This window comes from Fusarium oxysporum, chromosome VII (genome assembly GCF_013085055.1).
Source record: "Fusarium oxysporum Fo47 chromosome VII, complete sequence".
Classification (NCBI taxonomy): Eukaryota; Fungi; Ascomycota; class Sordariomycetes; order Hypocreales; family Nectriaceae; genus Fusarium; species Fusarium oxysporum.
In genome coordinates this window covers 374,514-395,254 of record NC_072846.1, presented here as the reverse complement: position 1 = coordinate 395,254, position 20,741 = coordinate 374,514, and the positions used below count along the sequence as shown (strand labels likewise).

At 52.0% G+C, this 20,741-nt stretch overlaps 2 protein-coding genes across 2 annotated transcripts; one reads left to right on the top strand and one right to left on the bottom strand.

The window, feature by feature from the left end:
- Positions 1-318: 318 nt before the first annotated feature.
- Positions 319-1,629, top strand: FOBCDRAFT_241528 (uncharacterized protein; the record flags this gene model as incomplete). Its single annotated transcript, XM_054705358.1, has 2 exons — positions 319-357; positions 616-1,629. 2 exons carry the CDS (start codon positions 319-321, stop codon positions 1,627-1,629), a joined length of 1,053 nt encoding a protein of 350 aa, XP_054561333.1.
- A 675-nt stretch (positions 1,630-2,304) lies between these two features.
- On the bottom strand, positions 2,305-4,393 carry FOBCDRAFT_140579 (kinase-like domain-containing protein; the record flags this gene model as incomplete). The annotated part of the gene is made up of 6 exons (XM_059608094.1): positions 2,305-2,695; positions 2,756-3,207; positions 3,303-3,458; positions 3,514-3,803; positions 4,054-4,176; positions 4,351-4,393. 6 exons carry the CDS (start codon positions 4,391-4,393, stop codon positions 2,305-2,307), a joined length of 1,455 nt encoding a protein of 484 aa, XP_059465281.1.
- Positions 4,394-20,741: the final 16,348 nt, after the last annotated feature.

Sequence of the window (20,741 nt, the reverse complement as noted above, 5' to 3'; positions counted from 1 at the left end):
CGTATACCTTCAGACCTTTTTCCCGGCTGCTATCCTTCTCCTCTTTCACCCGCCTCTGCCGAATCTTACCTCGGCGTTATTCAATTTGTCCCACTTACTTTCATTTCTATTCCTGTTCATAACAGCTTTGACGCGTAATTCAACCTGGGACGAACTTGGAATTCAATAGCGACCATTTCGCCCAATACTTCAAGGTCTCTTTACGTGACAGCAACATCGACTGTGTCGAGATACCTTGCTTAGAACAGTCGGCCTATGAGACGAGCTTTTGTCCTTAACACAATTCAAGTGCCAAAAAGGTCCCTTGACATTGCAAACATGGGACACACAAAGACATTAGAGAGAGCCCAGCGCAAGGTAATTTTACTCGACGCCTTTCATTGTTGCGTCTCTTCAATACTCCCCAGCATATCCTATCATGGCTTGTTTTGCTAGGCCACACGATAAGTTCACGCCTGTTTTGCCATTAGCTTGGCGGCAAACTCATCAAAGTTCCCGTGTTAAGTTGCACTCCCATGGATCCCTCGCGAATCCAAAAACGTCATGTCACAATACCCTTAACATGACAGTTTTGAAAACGCAAGAATTACAGTATAGCTAACACCATTCACATAGACTGAGCGTTCTCATGTGGAGAATCAAGAGCGTGCTTACATTGCTGCTTCTAGGCGTGCCGACAGAAGCACTGAGGCTCGTGTCAAATCCGCCCTAACGGCCAGCGAAATTCACAAGAAGCGGACCGGCAAAGCATTCCGCATTACCGAGAAGATTGTCCTGGAGGAAGAGATGTACGAGGAGGAGGACGATAATTTGTCCCGTTTCCACAGACTACTTGGCCGTCACATGCGGACCGCCTCTGCTGAGATGGACTCGAGAGTAGATGCCTATCTCACGAACCATCTGACCAAGTCCCAGCTGCTGTCGGCAACTGAAGCCGACTGGCGCGACAACACAATCAACCGAACATTCGCCCACTTTTTCCCCTTTGTCGACCGACAGGCTCAGTATTTCTCCCGGCGATGGTCCACGTCTGGTTTCCCTACGCCGCTATCTCAGAAAGGCCGAGTGTCGAACCCCAAGGGTCAGTCACGCGATCCAAACTTCGACAGCGTTGACTACGGACAGCAACCCAGCCATGATGGGTGCAACCGCTCGCTACCAGGAATATTGTCCTCTAAGATCAAGGACGCGGGAGCCGCGTCCCCTCCCGCTTTAATGCCGTCAGAGCTTCATGCCGGAACGCCTCAGTCACGCCCTGCCTCTGTCTTTAATACCGTTATGCCTCCTAGCTCCATAATGGAGAACTCGGCATTCACCGCTGAACTATCTCTAGAGTCTAAGATGCTAATGAGCGGTGTCAGTCCCGTCGACACAGTTAGCCCATCCCTCTACGGCGAGGTCCAGAGTTGGGGATCATCCAACGCCCAATCATATAATAACGACTCACTCGAATTCGACACCAAGGAAGAAGGAGAAGTTGAGCTAAGCCTTGGCGGCGACCAATACCCTGAGTCATTTGTGGGGGTATACTCGGGTCCCGGATACGCCACTCCATCCAAGAATCAGGCTGAGGAGCTTTCATGGGATACTTTCATCAATGACAATGCCTCGAACATTGAGCAGCAATAAATTGGTAGACACAAACATGACAGCTCTCAACTTACCATATATGATCTGTCGTACATGCCGTTTATTCAAATTCGCACAATATATACGTCGTAGTTCAGGTACAGTTCAGTCGATGCTCGAAACAGAGCAACAGGACTGAGATTTAGGAACGGAGCATCGGTACTATTGGAATTGTTAGGCAGGCTCGCTACGGTGTCTTGGCAATCACAATTGCACTTTTCCTCTTGATTTTAGACTGAGGGAGGTTGTTAGACATAAGGGGGGCACATGATAATAAAGAATAACCAGGGAATTAGATCCTAGTAATGAATTATTATAAAAACCCCTGCAGGAGATTGTTGCGGGAAATTAGATCGAAGAAAAACTGTAGGTACTTGCAACTCAACCTCTGTACAAAGCGCCCGTTGCCGAGTAGAAGAGCCGTTATTCAGCTACAGAGAAGTTTCTTTAGCGGCATGCTCCTACCTTCTTAAAACAACTCAGGCGCTTTTCAACACATGAAGGTCCTGGTCTAAGAGACTTAAGAGTGGCGTGCAGTGATGATGACTGTATGTTCACGAAGCTGAATGGTCACAGTTTCGCATGCGTAGTCCCCATTCCAGAATGGCTTTGAGTGCGAATCTCTGTGTATCGATCCATCCTCACCGATGGCACATTGTGAACCGCAATCCCTCTCTAGCCGATAACAGCACGGGCACCTTTCTTGCCCAATACACCCCTCTCCCTGGGTTTTATGCCGTTGCTCCACCTTTCCTTGCTCTTCAAGAATCCGAACATGCCACCTGAGCTCTCATTCTTGTACTTGACGGCGTTTTTGGCATCCATCGATAGGGTCGCATCTTGGCTTGTCAACTCTGAACAGCTACCACGTCCTCCCCGCGTCACGTGAGCGCCCCCAGTAGTGCTTGTGACTGGTTTGCCCCGTGATGATGGGGTAGATTGATTTCGGAAGTTGTTCTGGTAACGGGGGCAAGGGACCAGCATGGGACTGGTCTCATGAGTCGAGATGGTCTGGATAGCGTTGTTCGGGCTGGTTTGCGCCTCATCATTAAAACTTTGGGCGGCTCTAGTGACAGTGTCGTGGTTAGAATAAGAGTTACCAGGCCGAAAGGATGAACCACCTCACTTGTTGTATGCAACCACAGTATAGCCAAACAGCCGAAAGTCGGTCTCAATCACCCGATGTAACCCATCCTCGCGGATCTCCTTTTCGGTGGCGCCCTCTTTCAGCCGCTCTCTCGGCACCGGGCGTCTTGCTCGGGCCTCGAGCGGTGAGGTTTCAAAGAGTAGTTCTTCAACCTCATAGGTGCCGTCGAAGTGGGTCTTATGAGAACAGGGAACAAAGACGGGCTCGATCCGCTTCTGCTCGAGAAGCTCAAAGTCGAAGACCTTAAAGAATTCGTCATTGGCGAAGCTGTCCCATGTCGATCCCAGGCGTGTGTTTCGGTTGGGGTCAAGGGCGGAGCCGATCGCATGGAGGCAGGCGAGCGACACTGGGGGGTGAGTGGCTGGGTACTGAGGGTTGGCGGCTAGGATTTGCGATCTGAGGGAGCCTTCCGAGTCACCGTAAAAGGGTCTCTTTAATCAAGTCAGCCTTGCTTGTATAGCGCGCGGACGGGACCGAGAGCAATTTTATCTGCTTGGAACGAGACGTACTGCTATTGGGCACGTACCTTGTTGTAGATGCACTCATAGAACAGGACACCAAGTGACCACCAATCCGCGCGGACATCGTATCCCTTTCCAGTATACACTTCGGGGGCAAGATAGGCCAGAGTACCGGATTTGCTCGTCAGAGTCTTGCCAGCGACAACGTCCGTGGCAACATTCTAGCTCACAGTTAGTAAAATGCACACGTCCGGGGCGGAGACAGCAGGAACATACAAAATCGGTCAAATGGACGTGGCCATCGGCATCGAGAAGGACGTTGTCAGGCTTGATATCTCTGTGAATAATGTTCTGATTGTGGATATATCTCAGGGCACACCCCAGCTCGGCGATCCAGGACTTAACCGCCTCTTCGGTGAAGGCCTTTCTGGAGATGTGGAATCGCAGGTCACCGCCGGTCATGAAGTCAAATACAAGGTAGCTATTGCTGCGGGGTAAGCCACAGACATGGCACTTGACGGCATGGTATTCGGTTGGGGCCGTACATATACTCGATATCCTGGAAGCTGTATCTCAAGTTGCAGATGAAGGGGTGGTTGAGGTATTCGAGCATCCGCCGCTCGCGGACAATATTTTGTACGCTCTCGGATTTTACGGCTGCAGTTATGGCATGGCGGTCAGCGTAGGACTAAATAATTTCCGCAGTCTAGAGGACGTGGCTTTGAGGCAGAGAGAGGGCAAGCTATCAAGACGCGAACCGTGGGAAAGGAGTCGGGGGGACGGTGGGATAGATATAAGTGCAAGTCGATGGCATACCATTATCTTTACGGATGTACTTGAGGGCGAAGTAGAGGTTGGTGTCCTTGTGCTTGACGAGGCGTACCTTTCCAAAAGAGCCTCGACCGACAACTCTCAATAAGCGAAAGTTTTTCAGGCTGACTGCGGTAGTGAGCGTCAGCATGCGATTTTAAACGAAGACAATTGTGATCTGGCGGTCTCATTGCTACGATGGCACAAATGGCCGCGCACGAGGACGGCAAGGACGCCGCACCATGCAAGAAAGACAGAGGGCGTGTGGGACTTGCGGAGAATGGCGCGGGGGATTTTATGTACCTTCACCATTCAGGTCGATAGGCTTTCCCTGGCCATTACCCATTGTGACTGTCTCGGTGCGGAGGGCGACGTAGATTTATCGTAATTGGGAGGAGCCCTGCCTAGTCGAATAAAGGAATATGGGAAATGCTTAGGAGCACGATCCTTAATAGGTCCTAAGAATTTTTTTACGCCGTCGAAATCGAGAGCTTTAATAGTCACCCTGGTTGGTCGTTACCAAAGTTTTGTTCATTTTTTGACTTGACTAGCAGATATTAGAAGCCAAGTTCTTTCGAGTTCAAGTGTCTGCCGCTCACTGGCGCTATTGTTCAAGCTCCATACTCCACGAGTAGCGTCCCCACTTTTACAGCCGCCAATAATATGGAATGGTGGCTGGGGCATAATGTGGACGTACGACCGTGCAAAAATATATGCTCGCAATTGGATAAAGATCGCCGTATCTCTGTCCCGCGGTCACGGAAGTTCCCGTGTGGCAGCCATTATCCATTTAGTCGGCTAGCCCTGAGAGGTGATCACAATCTAAGGGGTCAGACGAATCAACACATATTTATCAACTAATACATACTTCAAGGGCTATTTCTTTAGTCGGTATGATCCTTCAGCAAACTTGCAACGCTTAACCCCACGTACAACAAAGTGACAAGTCCTTGCTTCAATATAGAGTCACAGCACTTGTTGCCCCTCTGTAACTGCTCGACTTCTATTGTAGGTAGGTGAGTTTATAGATCAGTGATCATAGGGCTTATCTGTACACATTCGATGTATACAGCCTGATTAGCATATCTTAATTACTTAGACTCCCCTGTTGTGACCGCTCTGCAGGGCTATGCCGACTAAAGGGATAAAGCATTGGCATTGCAGTATCAAGCCCCCAGTTTCGACTATTTATCCAGCTTAATTGGGTCTCGGTCTCCACGATGCCTATGGCAAGAAATGGTCCCCTAACAGCGAGGTGTTCCTCCGGGCCACGTCCACTTGGTGCTACGAGTCATTCGCCTTGTCACCGGCGGTTTCACACCACACATCGGTTGAGGGTCTTAAGGTTCGGGGAAGAAGAGAGCAGGATCTAATCATGCCACGAACTCCGGCAGGAAGTGCGATCCCGTTGACGTACCGTCGTGCCGTCATTCGATATGAATATAAGTACGAAGCGGGTGAATACGGGTGTCTCGGTATGTATCAGCAGCTACGAAGGGAAACGTATGCTGCAGTGGCTAACATCACTTAAGGTGGAAAGCCCAGCAGAGGGTTTCATGATGCTAGCACCGGAACAGGGCTTTGGGCAAGCAAGCTCGGAAATAATGTCCCCGGTGACAGGGTGCCTCTGAAGCTCGGGCTGTACTGGAAGAGGGGCCCAAGAACCGTGACAACTCTAACAGTGAAAATCCTTGGATTCGGGCGGGTGAGGTCAGGAACCAAAGGATTCCCCGCTCTTGATCTACATAGGTGCCATGACGCCCCGGCGACTCTCCAAACCCACCGACCCCAGTGCCGTCGCCCCTGTTAAAAGCTCCGCCAGTGCCCATACACTTCAGACAGCATCTGGGGATGGGGTGGGAGGATCGAAGGGCTTGATCTTTAACAGGGCACTTTACATGACCTTTCTTCATCATCCGGCTCGTCATCAAGGAACCAGTGGATTCTGTATCCAGGATGGCTGTATCAGGGAACAATGGAAGTTGCCGCTTATCCACAGGGGCAAAAATCATGTGGATCAGGTATCCATAATAGCGGAACAGGGCTGCGAGTCGGGGGTGCCCCTCCATCAAGCTAGGCCCTGGCACCCTGCATGATTGCGGGCTGGGAATCCCCACCAGGAACTACGTCCGCAAGCACGAATCCTCCGATCCATTCAATTTTCTTGTACAAAATTCTTTACCCGCAGCTGTTACAGTGGGAGGCAAGAAATATTCGACCTCTCTAGCTTCCGAAGAGGGGGCCTGACCTGAAAAGGAACTTTTTATATAGCTATTCATGCACACAGTCTTGGTCAAAAATACCAGGTTAAGGTTGCTCCACATTCGTTAGCTATACTGACTGAATTTTATTATCATCACGGATTATGAAGGTGGTAGCGCCGCTTGGAGCTACTTAATAGGGCTAGAAAGTGAACTGGTGTTAGAGGGAGTCGAATACTCCTTGCCCTTGAGATCCGTGCGTGTGATGGCAGGTTCATCTTGTAGTCGCGTTTTGGCACCTACACCCTCGTACCATATTCCGCAGCACAAAAATCGCCACGCAAATCTCCCGTTTTGGCAGCAGGGGGTTACTGTCGGAGCCGAACCCACTCCATTAGGGTTTTGCTCACATAGCGGGTGAAAAGCGAAGACACCAGCTCGGCTAAAGACGATAGCGCAGCTGAAAAGACGAGCCGTCTCGCCTTTGATGTCAAGTCGCCATTGTGCTATTGGCGATACCCATTAATTATGATTTAAGAGCCCAGGAAAACCTTGAACCTGATGGATATATGCCTCTGTTGCCCCACACAATCTTCCAAACGCATGCGCTCCCTCTCTCAGCGCGGTACAACAATCTCGCCTCTCTCTACAGTAGGGGGCAATAAGTTTCAATACCCTCTGATGTACTGAAGCCCCTGTCTAGCTTGTTAAGGTCTTAGCTTATTCCCATATTTGGAAGAATGCTAAAAGCAGCCAATAAATATAGGGCCTGCGGATGACCTAAGCTAAGATACGCACCCGGGAGCCAATAGGTTCACGGGTACCCGTGATTCTATTAATTTCACGGGTCCCGTAAAAATGACTAAGCACAGTGCGTCTACCCCCTTCCTGCACGCCACAACCAGTGGAATTAGACAATTAAAGCCGAATGCATGTTACAATTGTACTACAATACATCCCTCACTCTGCCCTTCGGCAGAATGACGAGCCTGCCGAGTCTCGCTGTCTTCCTCTATCCTTTTCCAGATCTCGAGGCATGCCATATTTGTTTGTCTTATAAGTGCAGTCCAGAAGGAGAATATCGGGATATGCCTGAAGGTACGTCAAGGAGTCAGGGTGAGCAAATAAGACGGCTGTGACTCGACCATCTGAGCCGAATTGCATCCGGCTCCAAAACCCTTCCTCATCAAGCTGATTAGCAAGGGCATGGATAGTGGTTTGTCCTTCGCAAAGTTTGCGTCGAGTTGCTGCTAAGCAGTTGTAAACATCTTGCTGGGTTGCCGCGGAATTACAGTATTGGCGCAGGTATGTTCTGATGTGTCTAGGTGCAATTCCTGCATTGGCGAGCCTTTCAAGTTGAGTTTGGTCCTCCTCAGGTAGTTTACGGTGTATTGGGTGAGCCGACAGATGGTGACTGGGAGGGTGATTGTGAAGAGACAAGCGGGTATCCGGCCGGTGTCGTAATGTCCACCTACTCTTGTCGAGTGATTCTTTGGCCAGAACAGAGAATTTACAACCGGTCCCTCGAGTAGTGGTCTTGCGTTGTCTTTCTCTCGTCGAACTGGGCGGGCGACATGACCAATCGCATGTGTATGTGATAGTTTGTCTGCCGCTCTTTTCAACCGTCGAACGTCCGGTTGTAAAGGCGTAACCTCTATGGGCCGCCCAATCGTTGATCGCCTTGAACAACGCATCGCGCGACTCATATTCTTGTTCGGGAGGGAGGCAATCTTCAGTGAATGACAAGATCGTTCCCATTGTTTGAGGATCACCGCTGAATGTCGTTCTTCGGTGAGCGCACTGTGACCCAGCCTTCGCGTCCTGACGCGAAGGCGTTAAAAAGCAAGACAGTGTGTTTTCATCGACTCGTAGGTTGAAATCAGGGCTAGACGCACTGTGCTTAGTCATTTTTACGGGACCCGTGAAATTAATAGAATCACGGGTACCCGTGAACCTATTGGCTCCCTACGCACCCAGGCTACTTCATTCGGTTAGGCTCTTTGGAAATATACACGCCCGGTATTCAAACTTATTGCCCCCCACTGTAGCAAACGTTGCTGGGATGCTACACCATACAATGTAGAAAGAGACATCCACGACGGTGGCTCCGACAGGGACCGTCGATCTTATTTGATCTTTACCCAGTCGGTCACATCATGGCTCTTCTTGCGGTGATCACGAATCAAGACGATGGGGCAAAAAATGTGCCGGCTTGGATATTCCGAGAGGTTGCAGCATGAAGAGGAGAATAAGCATACCACAGGTGATGCTAACACTAGCGGGTCTGCTTGGATCAAACCTCACAACATGGATGCCTTGGACTACACTGAGGACAGATTGGGCTGGTGTTAAGACGCTGCCAGCCAGCGTCATGGAAATACCTAATATACCGACAATCTTGAGTATTACCTTTGCAATGCCCCTTTTTTCCAGACAGTCTTAAGTTCGTCTTCCCACCGGGGACAAGTAGTCAATAGTTCCAGAATCCAGACGAAAAGTGGCCCTGTCGGGGCAGTTGGGGTCGCTGTGGACGATATTGGCACACTAGGCGAGTAAGGAGTAGAGAGCAAATGTGCCTAGCTATCATTACTGATCAGGAACAGGGAATAGAGGTGCTAAAGACCCAAGTTGACCATCTTTGACCAAAGAAAAAGAAGAAAGTAAAGCTAGGAAATAACGAGCGTTTTGCTAACATCGTGGCGATCAGGAATACATGTGTGCAAGTCAGGAAGCTTGGAAAGAAATAGACACATGACGTGGAAATCAGTAAAACACGCTTTGAGGACCTATGTGACGAATTTCAGCTAATTATAGATTATGAGGGTAAAACTGAAGGTGTTGATTGATCGCGAAATCGTCGTAATCGGTATTTTCGCGGTGTTGAGATGACGGTCACTAAGGGGAAGAGGCTTATAACCCTGTTCCGGCAAAGAGGGAAAAGGTAGCTCTAACACTAACTGGGTCCTCCACTTACACTCCTTTCTTGGGACAAATTAGACGGGCGAATCCGTTCCACAACAGGACCGTCGCGGTTAGCATCGTTAATAGTCTCTAAATACAGTGGGATGCAAAAAGTATTCGCAGGTGTGTAAGTCGCGTTGATATGCCCTAGCTTCTCTAGTTAGTAGCTTAGCTTAGCTTAGGTATTCGATACTAGGTTATTCCCCTGATTTAGGTGTAATATAAGATATTGGGGACCTGACAAGCTACCCCTGACTAGCTTCCGAGCATCAGACCTAGCTGCACACCCTTCCTTTGTCATCACACTTTCTTGGCATACAATTGTTAAGAAAGTCGCCCTGTCTACACCTAAATCCTTAACAAGTGCACAACAAACGCCTCAATTTGCGCTTTGCGCAGCCGCAAGCCGCGGCGATGGCTTCGTCTACGACGAACCCGCCCGCTGCTCCGGACCCTTTCGATTTAGGGATCCACACTCCCGCCAATCTGAACCGAGGAGCCCGTGCAGCCCTCTTACAGAACAGCCCTGCGGCCGTGAACGGCACCATTGGTGTTTCACCCGGTCCCAGGCGGATGGCTCAGACACCATCCTCACCACTCAATGCCTCTACCATTGCTGCAGCTACGGAAGGAGCTGAGCGCGCCAGCCCCTCATCGACCTTTGAACAGCAACCAGTCTCTATCATTAAATCAGCCAATGATCTCGCGCGCGAACGCGTAGAGGAGTACAATGCGAAACTTATGGTATTCCAGGCCTTCTGCGCCAAGTTCGAAGAAGCCGCACAACAATTCACTACCGGACCGCAGCGACGTTTCGCTCAACAGTTTGCCGACAGCTTCCTCGACTCCTGGAAACGAGAGCTCTCCAGTGCCGGACCTACCATCCCCAAGCCTACCTACAGCAGCGTAGCCGCTGCCTCGCCTCGCACTGACCGTGACCGTCTAACCCACAGACAACAACAACAACATGGACGCCGACAAACAGATCCACCTCATCGCCAAGGGCAACAAACGACCATCGCCCCACCCCGACAAGACCTCCGTGTCTTCATCCGTCTAGAAGCCGGGGCTCCGGCCAGAGCCCACAGTAGCTATGCAATCCGAACCCTGATCCAGGAAAAACTCAGCGCCGTCTCAAGCAAGATTCGACAGGTTTTCCAGGTCAGATCGGGATGGGCCGTCCTGACTGCCGACTCTGAGACACGCGACTTTCTCGTAGAGAAGCAGGCTGAGTGGGCGGCTGAACTGGGAGCTACGACAGTAGAAACGAACAAGGAATGATTCACCTATGTAGTCTCAGACTTTCCCACAAGACTGACTGACTTTCACGGTAAAGAGGTGGATAGTGACAGTATTGTCCGTGATGAGGTAGAAATCCAGACGGGGCTTAAGCCTGTTGATATACGTCCTTCGCGACAATTCTCGGACAGCCCCTTGACTAAGACTCTACTTGTGTCGTTTCTGAAGCCCACAAAGAGATTCTGGTCGCTCTTTGGTAGCAGCGCGGCGAGACTGATTGACAAAACCGACCGACCCAGACAATGTGAGACGTGTTGGGGCTACCACTTTGCCCGCAACTGTCATAGACAGCCAGTTTGCCAACGCTGTGGTAAGACTGGCCACATTATAGATAACTGTACTGCACCAGAACAGTGCATCAACTGCTTAGGCCCTCACCAAGCCAACTTTCATAAGTGCCCAGCTCGGCCAAAGAGAGTGCACGGCGTTCTCCGCCGACTCACCAAAGAGCAACGAGGACATGTCCGGACCGTTGGCGCGGAGGCATACCGACAACGACACCTGGCACAACAACCAGAGTCGCATCTGGAAGCCCAACAAAGCGACGACATCGCATCACACGACCAGCCGAGCATTCGTGGCCCAAGTCCAGCGGCATCAGGAGCACCCTCGTGCATCATGGTGGCCACAAGCCCTCATGCGGGCTACGAAGCGGAGGAGGAGCCCGAGCATCCCCGACCAGGCTCACCGCGAAAACGGCGCATAGTTCTCATCACTCGTCCTCTTGACCAGGAATAGATACTCGGAGACACGAAAGAATAACAAGAAGCCGCTCAGGATCTTTCAGGCCAACGTTGGCAAGATCCCCCCGGCCCACGACTGCGCCCTGGCGCTGGCCGACTCGGAACGATACGACATCGTCCTTCTACAGGAGCCGTGGACTGCTCACACAGACACTCGCTCCCTGACTAAAACCCATCCCGCATACGACACGTTCACACCTGTCGAGACATGGGACGGTAACGACACTCGGCCTAGAGTCATGACATATGTCCGACGAGACCCAAGGCTCCTGGCTGATCAGATCCGGCCCTCTCAGACTCGGGATATTCTATGGCTTACAATCAACGGCATGACGATAGTTAACTTCTATCGTCAGAACGACGAGAGTGATGCCCTGAACATACTGATACGATGGCCTGTTCCGGAACGCTGCCTTATCGCCGGCGACTTTAACGCCAGACATCATACTTGGCAGACGGGGCAAGCGACGAACCGTAGCCAAGAAATTGCAGACTGGGCATCAGAAAATGATCTCGACCTACTTAACACTCCAGATATTCCAACAAACCCACACGGCAACACGATCGATCTTGCCTTTACTAATATGCCACTTGCTGAAGCTACCGTCGAAGATCACCTTGCCACTAGCTCTGACCACTTCACACTCAGCCTTACCCTTCCCGACGCGGGACTAGCCCCGATGCAACCGGGCCGGGTTCGGGTGACAACAGATGACGAGCTCAAACGATTCGCTGAGATCGTAGAGCTTGGAGCCGCTGGACTCCCCACAGCTGATTCGACCCCATCCGAGCTTGATGGCTTGCCTCTGCACTCGTGAATCTCCTAACATCGGCAGCGAAGGCAGCCGGCCGGCCCACACGGAAGGGTGCACGAACTGCTCCCTGGTGGACCGAAGAATGCGCCGGCGCCGCGGCTGCCTTTCGTGCAATCAGAAGACTCTACCCTCTTGGCTTCAACGAGGAAGTCCAAATCGCCAAACGAAACTTCCATCGCGTAGTCCACCGAGCCAAAAGGCTCTACTGGCGGAATCTCATCGACACCTTCTCCGACAGTAGCTCTGTTTTCAAAGCCGTTCGGTGGCTGAAGTCCCCAGGGCCCTTCCAGCCGCCACCATTGCAGGTTGACGATGTCGTCTACGAATCTTAGGTAGATAAGGCTAACGCTCTCCGACGAGCCACGCTGGAACGACGAACGGCAGACGACGACATCCAAGACCCTTGGATGCTCATCTCTCCTCTTAGACCGATCCCGTTTCCCGTCAAAATCTCCCTAGATGAGGCACAGTATGCGACCCTCCACACAGGCAATACATCTCCAGGATCAGATAATATCACCGTTAACCTTCTTAAAGCCGTATGGCATATCATTGGGACGCACGTCCGCCGCCTGTTCGAAAAATGCCTCTCTGTAGGCCACCATCCGAAACCATTTAGGGAGGCGGAAGTGGTCATGATCGCCAAACCCGGACGCCGAGATCTCACGTCGCCACGGGCTTGGCGACCTATCTCTCTGCTCTCCTGCCTCGGCAAGGGTCTAGAACGGCTGATCGCACGCCGTCTTGCGTGGGCAGCCATTCACTTCAGTGTTCTTCACCCACAACAAGCTGGTGCTCTCCCCAAAAGGTCGGCAACAGACCTAGTGGCCGCCCTGATCCATGATATCGAAGAGGCATTCGCACGCAAGAAGGTGGCCACTCTGGTCACGATGGATATCCAAGGCGCATTCGACACCGTCATGCGAAACAGGCTGGTTCTGCGTCTACGCGTACAAGGCTGGCCCGATCATCTGGCTAGATGGGTTGGGTCCTTTATGAGTGGCCGATCGGCCCGTGTCAGATATCAAGACACCCTCACACCCTCCTCTTCTCTCCAGTGCGGCCTCCCTCAGGGGTCGCCTGTATCGCCGATTCTTTTCCTGCTCTATACAGAGCCCATCTACCGACTCGGCAACCCCCAAGGCCGCTTTGGCTATGCCGACGATACAGCCATCCTATCCGTAGGCGATACAGTAGATGAAACTGCCGCTATGGCTTCCAGGGCCATCGACGAGATGGTGCGCTGGGGCGCGGCAAACGGCGTCTCCTTCGACTCGGGGAAGACCGAAGTCATGCACTTCTCTCGCAGCAAACCCAGGACCGCTCCAGCGGTACGTCACGGAGATATCGAGAAACATCCCGAGCCAGCCCTACGCTGGCTGGGCATTTGGCTTGACAGCAGGCTATCCTTCCGGGTCCATGTAGAGAAGTGGGCGGCGAAGGCAAAGGCCGTCGCCTACCACTTGCGAGGACTGACCAATACGATACACGGCCCTCTGCCGAGCGCCGTGCGGAGTGCCGTCAGAGCATGTGTCGAGCCCGTGCTGCTCCACGGCTCCGAGGCGTGGTACTCGGGAACATCCAGGCCGCGGTGGAACCAGCCTACGAAAGACATACCATCGAGCAACCAGCATCTCATACAGAGAATGACCAAAGCCATGAACCAGGCCATGAGAGCTATACTTCCCGTCTGGAAGACAACACCTACTGCTGCTCTCCACCGAGAAAGTGGGATACCGCCAGTCGCGCAACTCCTTGAAGCACGGCGACTCCGATTCTCTGCACGGCTCAAATCGCTTGATGAGGCTCACCCTCTGGCGAGCCGAACGCGTTCGCCCAGCCAACCTGCTTACCATGACCTCATCAAACGAAAATATCAAGCACAGACGGAAAGCAGCTTCCGAACACGTCTTCGACGTACAAATGAGCTCCTTGCGCCGTGCGCGCGACCGAAGCTCATTCAGCAATGCTTCAACCAAGAACAAATGCCACCGCTGCAGACAGCATCGAAGAAGGAAACAGCCGACGCTTTCCTCCGTTGGGTGCAGTCACTCGACCCGCTCATCCTAGTCGTATACTCAGATGGCTCTCTCTCTTCTCAGGGAGCTGCCAGCTATGGCTTTGCTATTCATCAGGACAGTCTCCCCATTCTCCACGGATCTGGTCGCCTTGGACCTGCAGAGGTCTTCGATGCCGAAGCTACAGGGGCACTCGAGGGCCTGAAGGCCGCTCTAAACCTACAAGAATCAGTTTCACGAAACATCATAATCTGCCTAGACAATCTCGCGGCTGCTACATGCCTGCGAGGCACACCGTCCGACTCCTCACAGGACGTCTTTCTCGAGTTTCAGGCACTAGCGGCTTCGCATGGAGCCACGGAGGTACGCTGGGTGCCAGGACACGCCGACATCCCCGGCAACGAACAGGCCGATAAACTGGCCAAAGCAGCGTCATCAGCCCCCGGGCCAGAGGGGGCTCAGCCAACACTAACATACTTGCGAAGGATCGCAAGACGGAAACCGAAAGAAGCATTCGAGACGTGGTGGTCCACCTCTGCCCCTGAGCAGTACAAGAGACTCAATCTCAAGGCGACCACAGGCTGCCCGCCGGAGCTCTCGCTCCCGCGCGCAGTCTTGCACCGTCTGCTGGCAGCGAGATCCCTCCACGGGGATTACGCCGCATATCACGAGAGGTTCGACCATGGCGACGCACACCTGGTCTGCTCGTGCAACCGACACAAAGCACCCGATCATATCTTCTACTGCAGAAAGGTACCGCCGCGTCATCGGATGAGGTTGGGACCCTCACCGAATGCAGCAGTCAACCTAGCAATAGGAAAGGATTTCGTCAAGTTCGTCAAGCTTGTTAAGACAAGCGCCTTCTTCGACAGGATCTGCCCTCATCACTAGACAAGACCGGCTCGAGACGCACTCGCGTCTCTTCTCTCATTTATCTTCTTCTCTTTTCCTTTCCTTTGTAACCTCTTCTTACACCTGGGCTCGGCTAGATGGAGAACGCTGCAACACACTCCATCTGACCGTAACCACTCGAGGCAGCCTCGAGCTGCCACAGTCATGACACTACCATGGCCTGCCTGGTCACAGGCTTGTCTTGCTGCTACTGTTCAGTAGCCGCGCCTGGCCATCCCGCTGACGGGTAACAGGCTCGATACGATGCGCCTTTTGTGCCGATGATATGCTGGATAGTGTACGTGGTCTATTGACGCGTTTGCAGAAACTGCGTTCCGACGGGGGAGTTTAATTTCGCGTCGCGAATGACTAATCCTCTTTCAACCAATAGCATTCTGTATTTAGCGTGGAGATAGATCTCAATTCCCCTAGCTCAGCACGTCCTGTGCCCCAGCAGGGGACTTTTCGGGGCCGATGGCCCCCCGGACGAAAAATACACATACATACATACATACATACAGACTACTCTCAAATGGCGGGGAGGTTAGCGGCAAAGCTAAGTATCTGCTATCGTGATCTAACGCATGACCCCACCGCGCGTATGCAATGTGGAACGCGTTTTCCAACCATGTCGCGCCATCAAAATAATCCCTTCTACACGTGGTTTTTATTCCATTTCAGCAGTAGGATGTCGAACTCGCCACTCTCCCCGTCGCCAGCTGGCTTTCCGCCAACAACATTGACACCTTGCCCTACACCTCCTTCTTCCGTCTTCTCACGATTGTCTCAGCCCAAAACGGTTGCCAAAGCAGTTGGAAGAAGCAGCCGTTGGAGCTTTACCTCCCAACCCGACCATTGAGAATCTGCCCAAGATTACCTGGAAGAACCGTCGCTTCGTCCAGGAGGATTTGTTAGCTCGAAAAGGTGCAAAGGGCAGGAAGAGCTTGATTAGGTCGCACGGGACCTTCCTAGTCGAGCTGAACTAGCAGGATCTACCGATAGGTTACGTCTGGTGCTGCAATCGATGTGATATGAGAGGCGCAGCGGAGTTCTTTTCGGTGCAAGCCACGTCTTCCGCAGCGGACCATCTTCGAAAGTCTGTGCTTATCCCGTTCAATCTCATTGACAAGATATCCAGCAGCTAACAGACCTGCGTAGAGCTCACCGGATCACCCCAGCTAGCCAGTCTAGCGAGTCAAGTCCTGGTGATGAAGGTGTCATTGATATTTATTCTGGTGCAACACCGAAAAGGCGCCGGCTTGAACAGAGCGCCATACCAAGGGCGAAAATAAAAGCCATCCAAGAACTAAGCGTCGGCTTCGTCATTGATAGCGATGTGCCATTCACCATCTTCGAGCACAGCTTTCTTCGGAAGATCTTCAACCATTTCGACAGTGATTTAGTACTCCAGATGGCGTGGAGTGGTAGTTCTGTCACTAGAGAGATACATCGACTCTTTGAAGCGAAGCGGAATACCATCAAAGCAGAGCTCCGCAACGCTTTGACAGCGGTGCACATTAGCTTCGACCTCTGGACGTCACCGAATCGCTTTGCAATCATGGCTGTATTTGCGCACTTTATAGATCAACTGGGTCATCAGCAATCCCGTCTGCTGGCTCTGCGTCGTCAATTTGGTGCTCATAGTGGCGAGAACCTCGCCGGTTCTCTGATCGACATCGTCCACGAATGGGAGATTGAGGGACGCGTTGGCTGTGCCATCTCTGATAACATGACGGCAAATGATACTTGCCTGTACCATATGTACCCGCGGCTCGATCCATCGATGAGACCTGTTGATATCAAAGCCCGCCGGATGCGATGCTATGGGCACACGCTCAATCTCGTCGCGCGTGCCTTTCTCTTTGGCAAAGACGGCGAGTCATTCGAGCTGGAGTCTGACATCAACGGCATGCGCGGTCTTGTTGAGCAGGACCTGGATCATTGGCGCACGAAGGGACCCATTGGGAAGCTCCGCAACATTGTCAAGTTTATCCGTTCATCGCCGCAGCGGAGCAAACAGTTCAAGCGAGTTGCCCGAGAGCAGGATCACGAGGAATACCGGCTCTGCGAGGAATCCACGGCCGAGCTCGAGGTTGTCATGAACAACGAAACGCGGTGGAACTCCACTTACATGATGATTGAGAGGGCTTTGCGAAAGCAGACAGATATCAGAGCATTTATCTTTGCAACTCAAGAAGAGGAAGACGGGGCAAGACGGATCCTGGCGGAGGACATATTGTCCAGCGAAGACTGGCGGGTTCTTGGCGAAGTCAACGAGATTCTCAAACCCATATACCTTCAGACGATGCGGACGCAAGGCTGGGGTAAAGGTGACAGCCATGGACGCCTGTGGGAGGTGCTGATAGGAATGGAATATCTGTTGGAGCATTTTGAGGACAGGAAGGTCTTCTATAGTGAGGTTACGGAGGAGACGATGGGAGAAACTTAAGTGGATGCTGCGGAGCGGATTGCAACGGCGTCAGCAAATTTCCGAGAGTCCAACGGTCGGCCAAGCCGCGTTCGCCGTCTCCCTGCCCGCTTTGAGGAGGATGAAGTTTACGCTCTACCACAGCGGAGTCAACCTCCGAGATTCGTAGAATCTGCCTTACCGTTGCATTCTCGGGCTGATTATTCTACGGCGGAGAAACGATCAGCGTCCGAGACGTCGCAGAAGAGCACATTACCAGCGGACCATCGAGCCTACATCCGGGCATCAATCAACAACGGGTGGAAGAAGCTGAATGAGTATTATGACAAGCTCGGAGAATCTCCCTTATTTGCGGCAGCAATCATTCTTCACCCGAGGTTCGGGATCAGCTGGTTAGAGGCGACTTGGGTGTCTGAGGAGCAACTCGCTTGGGTTCGTGATGCCAAGGCTGGAATCAAGGATTAATTCACCCGTTGGTACGACGCGAACCAGGGACTGTGTGAGGAAACAACGAAGTACGACGCAGCGCCAAGGACGATGGGTCAAGAGGATGATCAGTACACTCAGTGGATTAATAGCAAGACAAAGAAAGCGTTTGCGACGGGTGGCAGTGTCGGCGAGCTCGAAAGGTACCTCCGTCTCGAGCCACAGGATACGCAGGATGCTATCGAATGGTGGAGAGACCACAGGGCTTCGTTTCCTTCACTGAGCAGCTTTGCCCTGGATGTCTTTGCTATTCCAGCGATGGCGAGCGATTGTGAGAGACAATTCAGCCTAGCGAAGCTGACGTTGACTTCTCAGAGGCTCTCGATGGGCGCAGATACATTGGAACATGTTCAATGCCTCAAGAACTGGGTCAGGCAGGGCGGAGTAAGGTTAGGTAGTTCGGTGGGTAGCTGAGTGTTGGTGTACACGAGGGGATGACTTCGGGTAGGGGTCTCCACTCACGGAATTGAAAAGGGTATCAATCAAATCAAACAAATCAACTTTGAGCTCAAGGGCTGTCAATCAAATCAACTTTGGCCCCGAAGTTGATTTGATTGACATATGATGAGCGCTGCCTCAGGCTCGGGGGCTGACGATCCTGCTTTGGCCAGTTTATCGGCCTGTTCGTTGCCGGGGATGTCAGTGTGTCCTGGCACCCAGCATACCTGTGTGGCTCCATGCGATGCTGCTAGTGCCTGAAACTCGAGAAAGACGTCCTGAGAGGAGTCGGACGGTGTGCCTCGCAGGCACGTGGCGGCCGCGAGGTTGTCTAGGCAGACTATGATGTCTTGTGTTGCTGAATCTTGCAGGGTTAAGGCGGCTCTAAGACCTTCTAGTGCTCCTGTAGCTTCGGCATCAAAGACTTCTGCAGGTCCAAGGCGACCTGATCCGCCGAGGACGGGGAAGTTGCCCTGGTGAATAGTGAAACCGTAGCTGGTGGCACCCTGAGAGGACAGAGAGCCATCTGAGTATACGACTAGGGTGAGCGGGTCGAGTGACTGCACCCAATGGAGGAAGGCGTCGGCTGTTTCCTTCTTCGATGCTGTCTGCAGCGGTGGCATTTGTTCTTGGTTGAAGCATTGCTGAATGAGCTTCGGTCGCGCGCACGGCGCAAGGAGCTCATCTGTACGTCGAAGACGTGTTCGGAAGCTGCTTTCCGTCTGTGCTTGATATTTTCGTTTGATGAGGTTGTGGTAAGCAGGTTGGCTGGGCGGGCGCGTTCGATTCGCCAAAGAGCCCAGAGATGCGATGTAACGCTCTAGGGTAAGATAGAAGGCGGGCAGCGTGAGAGGCCAAAACACGAACTGAAATTCATAGCGACATAGGATATGAAGAAATCTTTACCCATTATCAAAATGAATTCTCGGGAGCACGATGTGTTAACTTGACCGCGCCGCGAAATGTGACAAAGTCCGCATTGTTCGCTGTGACATAACGTTATCCATGACCGGTGTTTTCATGGAATCCATTCGTTCATCTACTGGGATATCTTCTTTGGTGTTCAGGCAAGCATGGCCCATGACAAAGTCTAGCTGCTTTAGGACGTCGTTGTGGAGTCGACTGGGATATCGTCCGGCTCAAGCCCCGGCGTTATTGGCTCATTCCTGGAGTAGATCACGATGCTATGGAGCCAGCAGGGATACCGTCCTCTCCAAGCCCTCCTCTCATTGGTTTTGCACCCGCAAAAGCGACTAGGGCGTAACGATAAGTGACAGGGCTGTAACGATATTTCGTAAGCAGTCTCTTTGAGCTCGGACCATGCTTCCGTCTCGACACCAATTCGGATGCATTCTTTTACATATTTTCTGGCCAGAGGTGAATAAAAAATGGGTTTACGGATATAAATCACTTGAGTACTTTCTTTTCTATTGTTTGATGTAAGAATTCTGGGATGCATCGTGGTGGTTGGATTTTGGCAAAATAAAATACCTCTGTCGACTACCCGCGCGAATTCCACCAACACCTCCCAGAACTCAAGCCTGGGGGGAGCCGGATTCGCATGTCCTATTGGTACAGTAAGGCTCCAAGTTTTCAGGGGTCCAGGGTCCCTGCGGTCATGGGCCCGGTTCCCCGGGACCTGGCCAAGCTAGACAGGGGCTCAGTTTTGCTAACTTTCATTGTCCAATCAGTCGACTGATTGATCGGAGCAGCTCCGGCTATCCTTGCAAGCTTCAGGGGGCTTGGTCCTTGTGATTTCCTGAGTGGAGAATAACGGTAATTTAGCGGCGGCCTGGCTCTTTGAGGTTTGATTCTCAGGTGGGTTGCAACAAAATCCGCACACCAAAGCCCAGTGACAGAAATATGTAAGTCGTTATAGCATTGGTGCTAGGCAGAAAGATGGTGGACATTTCTGTCACTGTCCAGTTTTCCAGTAGGCACTGTAAAATGTGCCGATCATTTTGAGACCCCCTAATACTGTACGTATGACATTGATCACCAGCTCACTGATTGGCTGGTAGAGTTTCGGAGTGTCTGCTCCGACTCTGCTCTGTCATGTTTTCTTAGACAGGCGTGGACGGATGCAGTCGGGTGTGTGAACCTGAGACCGTATGTATAGGGCTCAAGGGTCAGAAATTCCTCATTTATTCTCTGTAATCCAATGGGAGATCTTCCGCTGTGGCAAATGATACCTATCTGACTGCGGAATTTGACTTTCCAGATCATTGAGGACTGTGCTACATACCCTTACGAGCCACTTACCCCACTCCATACGTTGGCAAGATGTCATTCTTGATTTGGTGAAACAGCATGTCCTACCCCCGAGCTGAAAGAAAACGTGGCTGATTATCTCATACAAAATCTATGCCTGGGCCCGGCTAAGTTTTTCAACACCCACTAGCCTACCTCGGAGC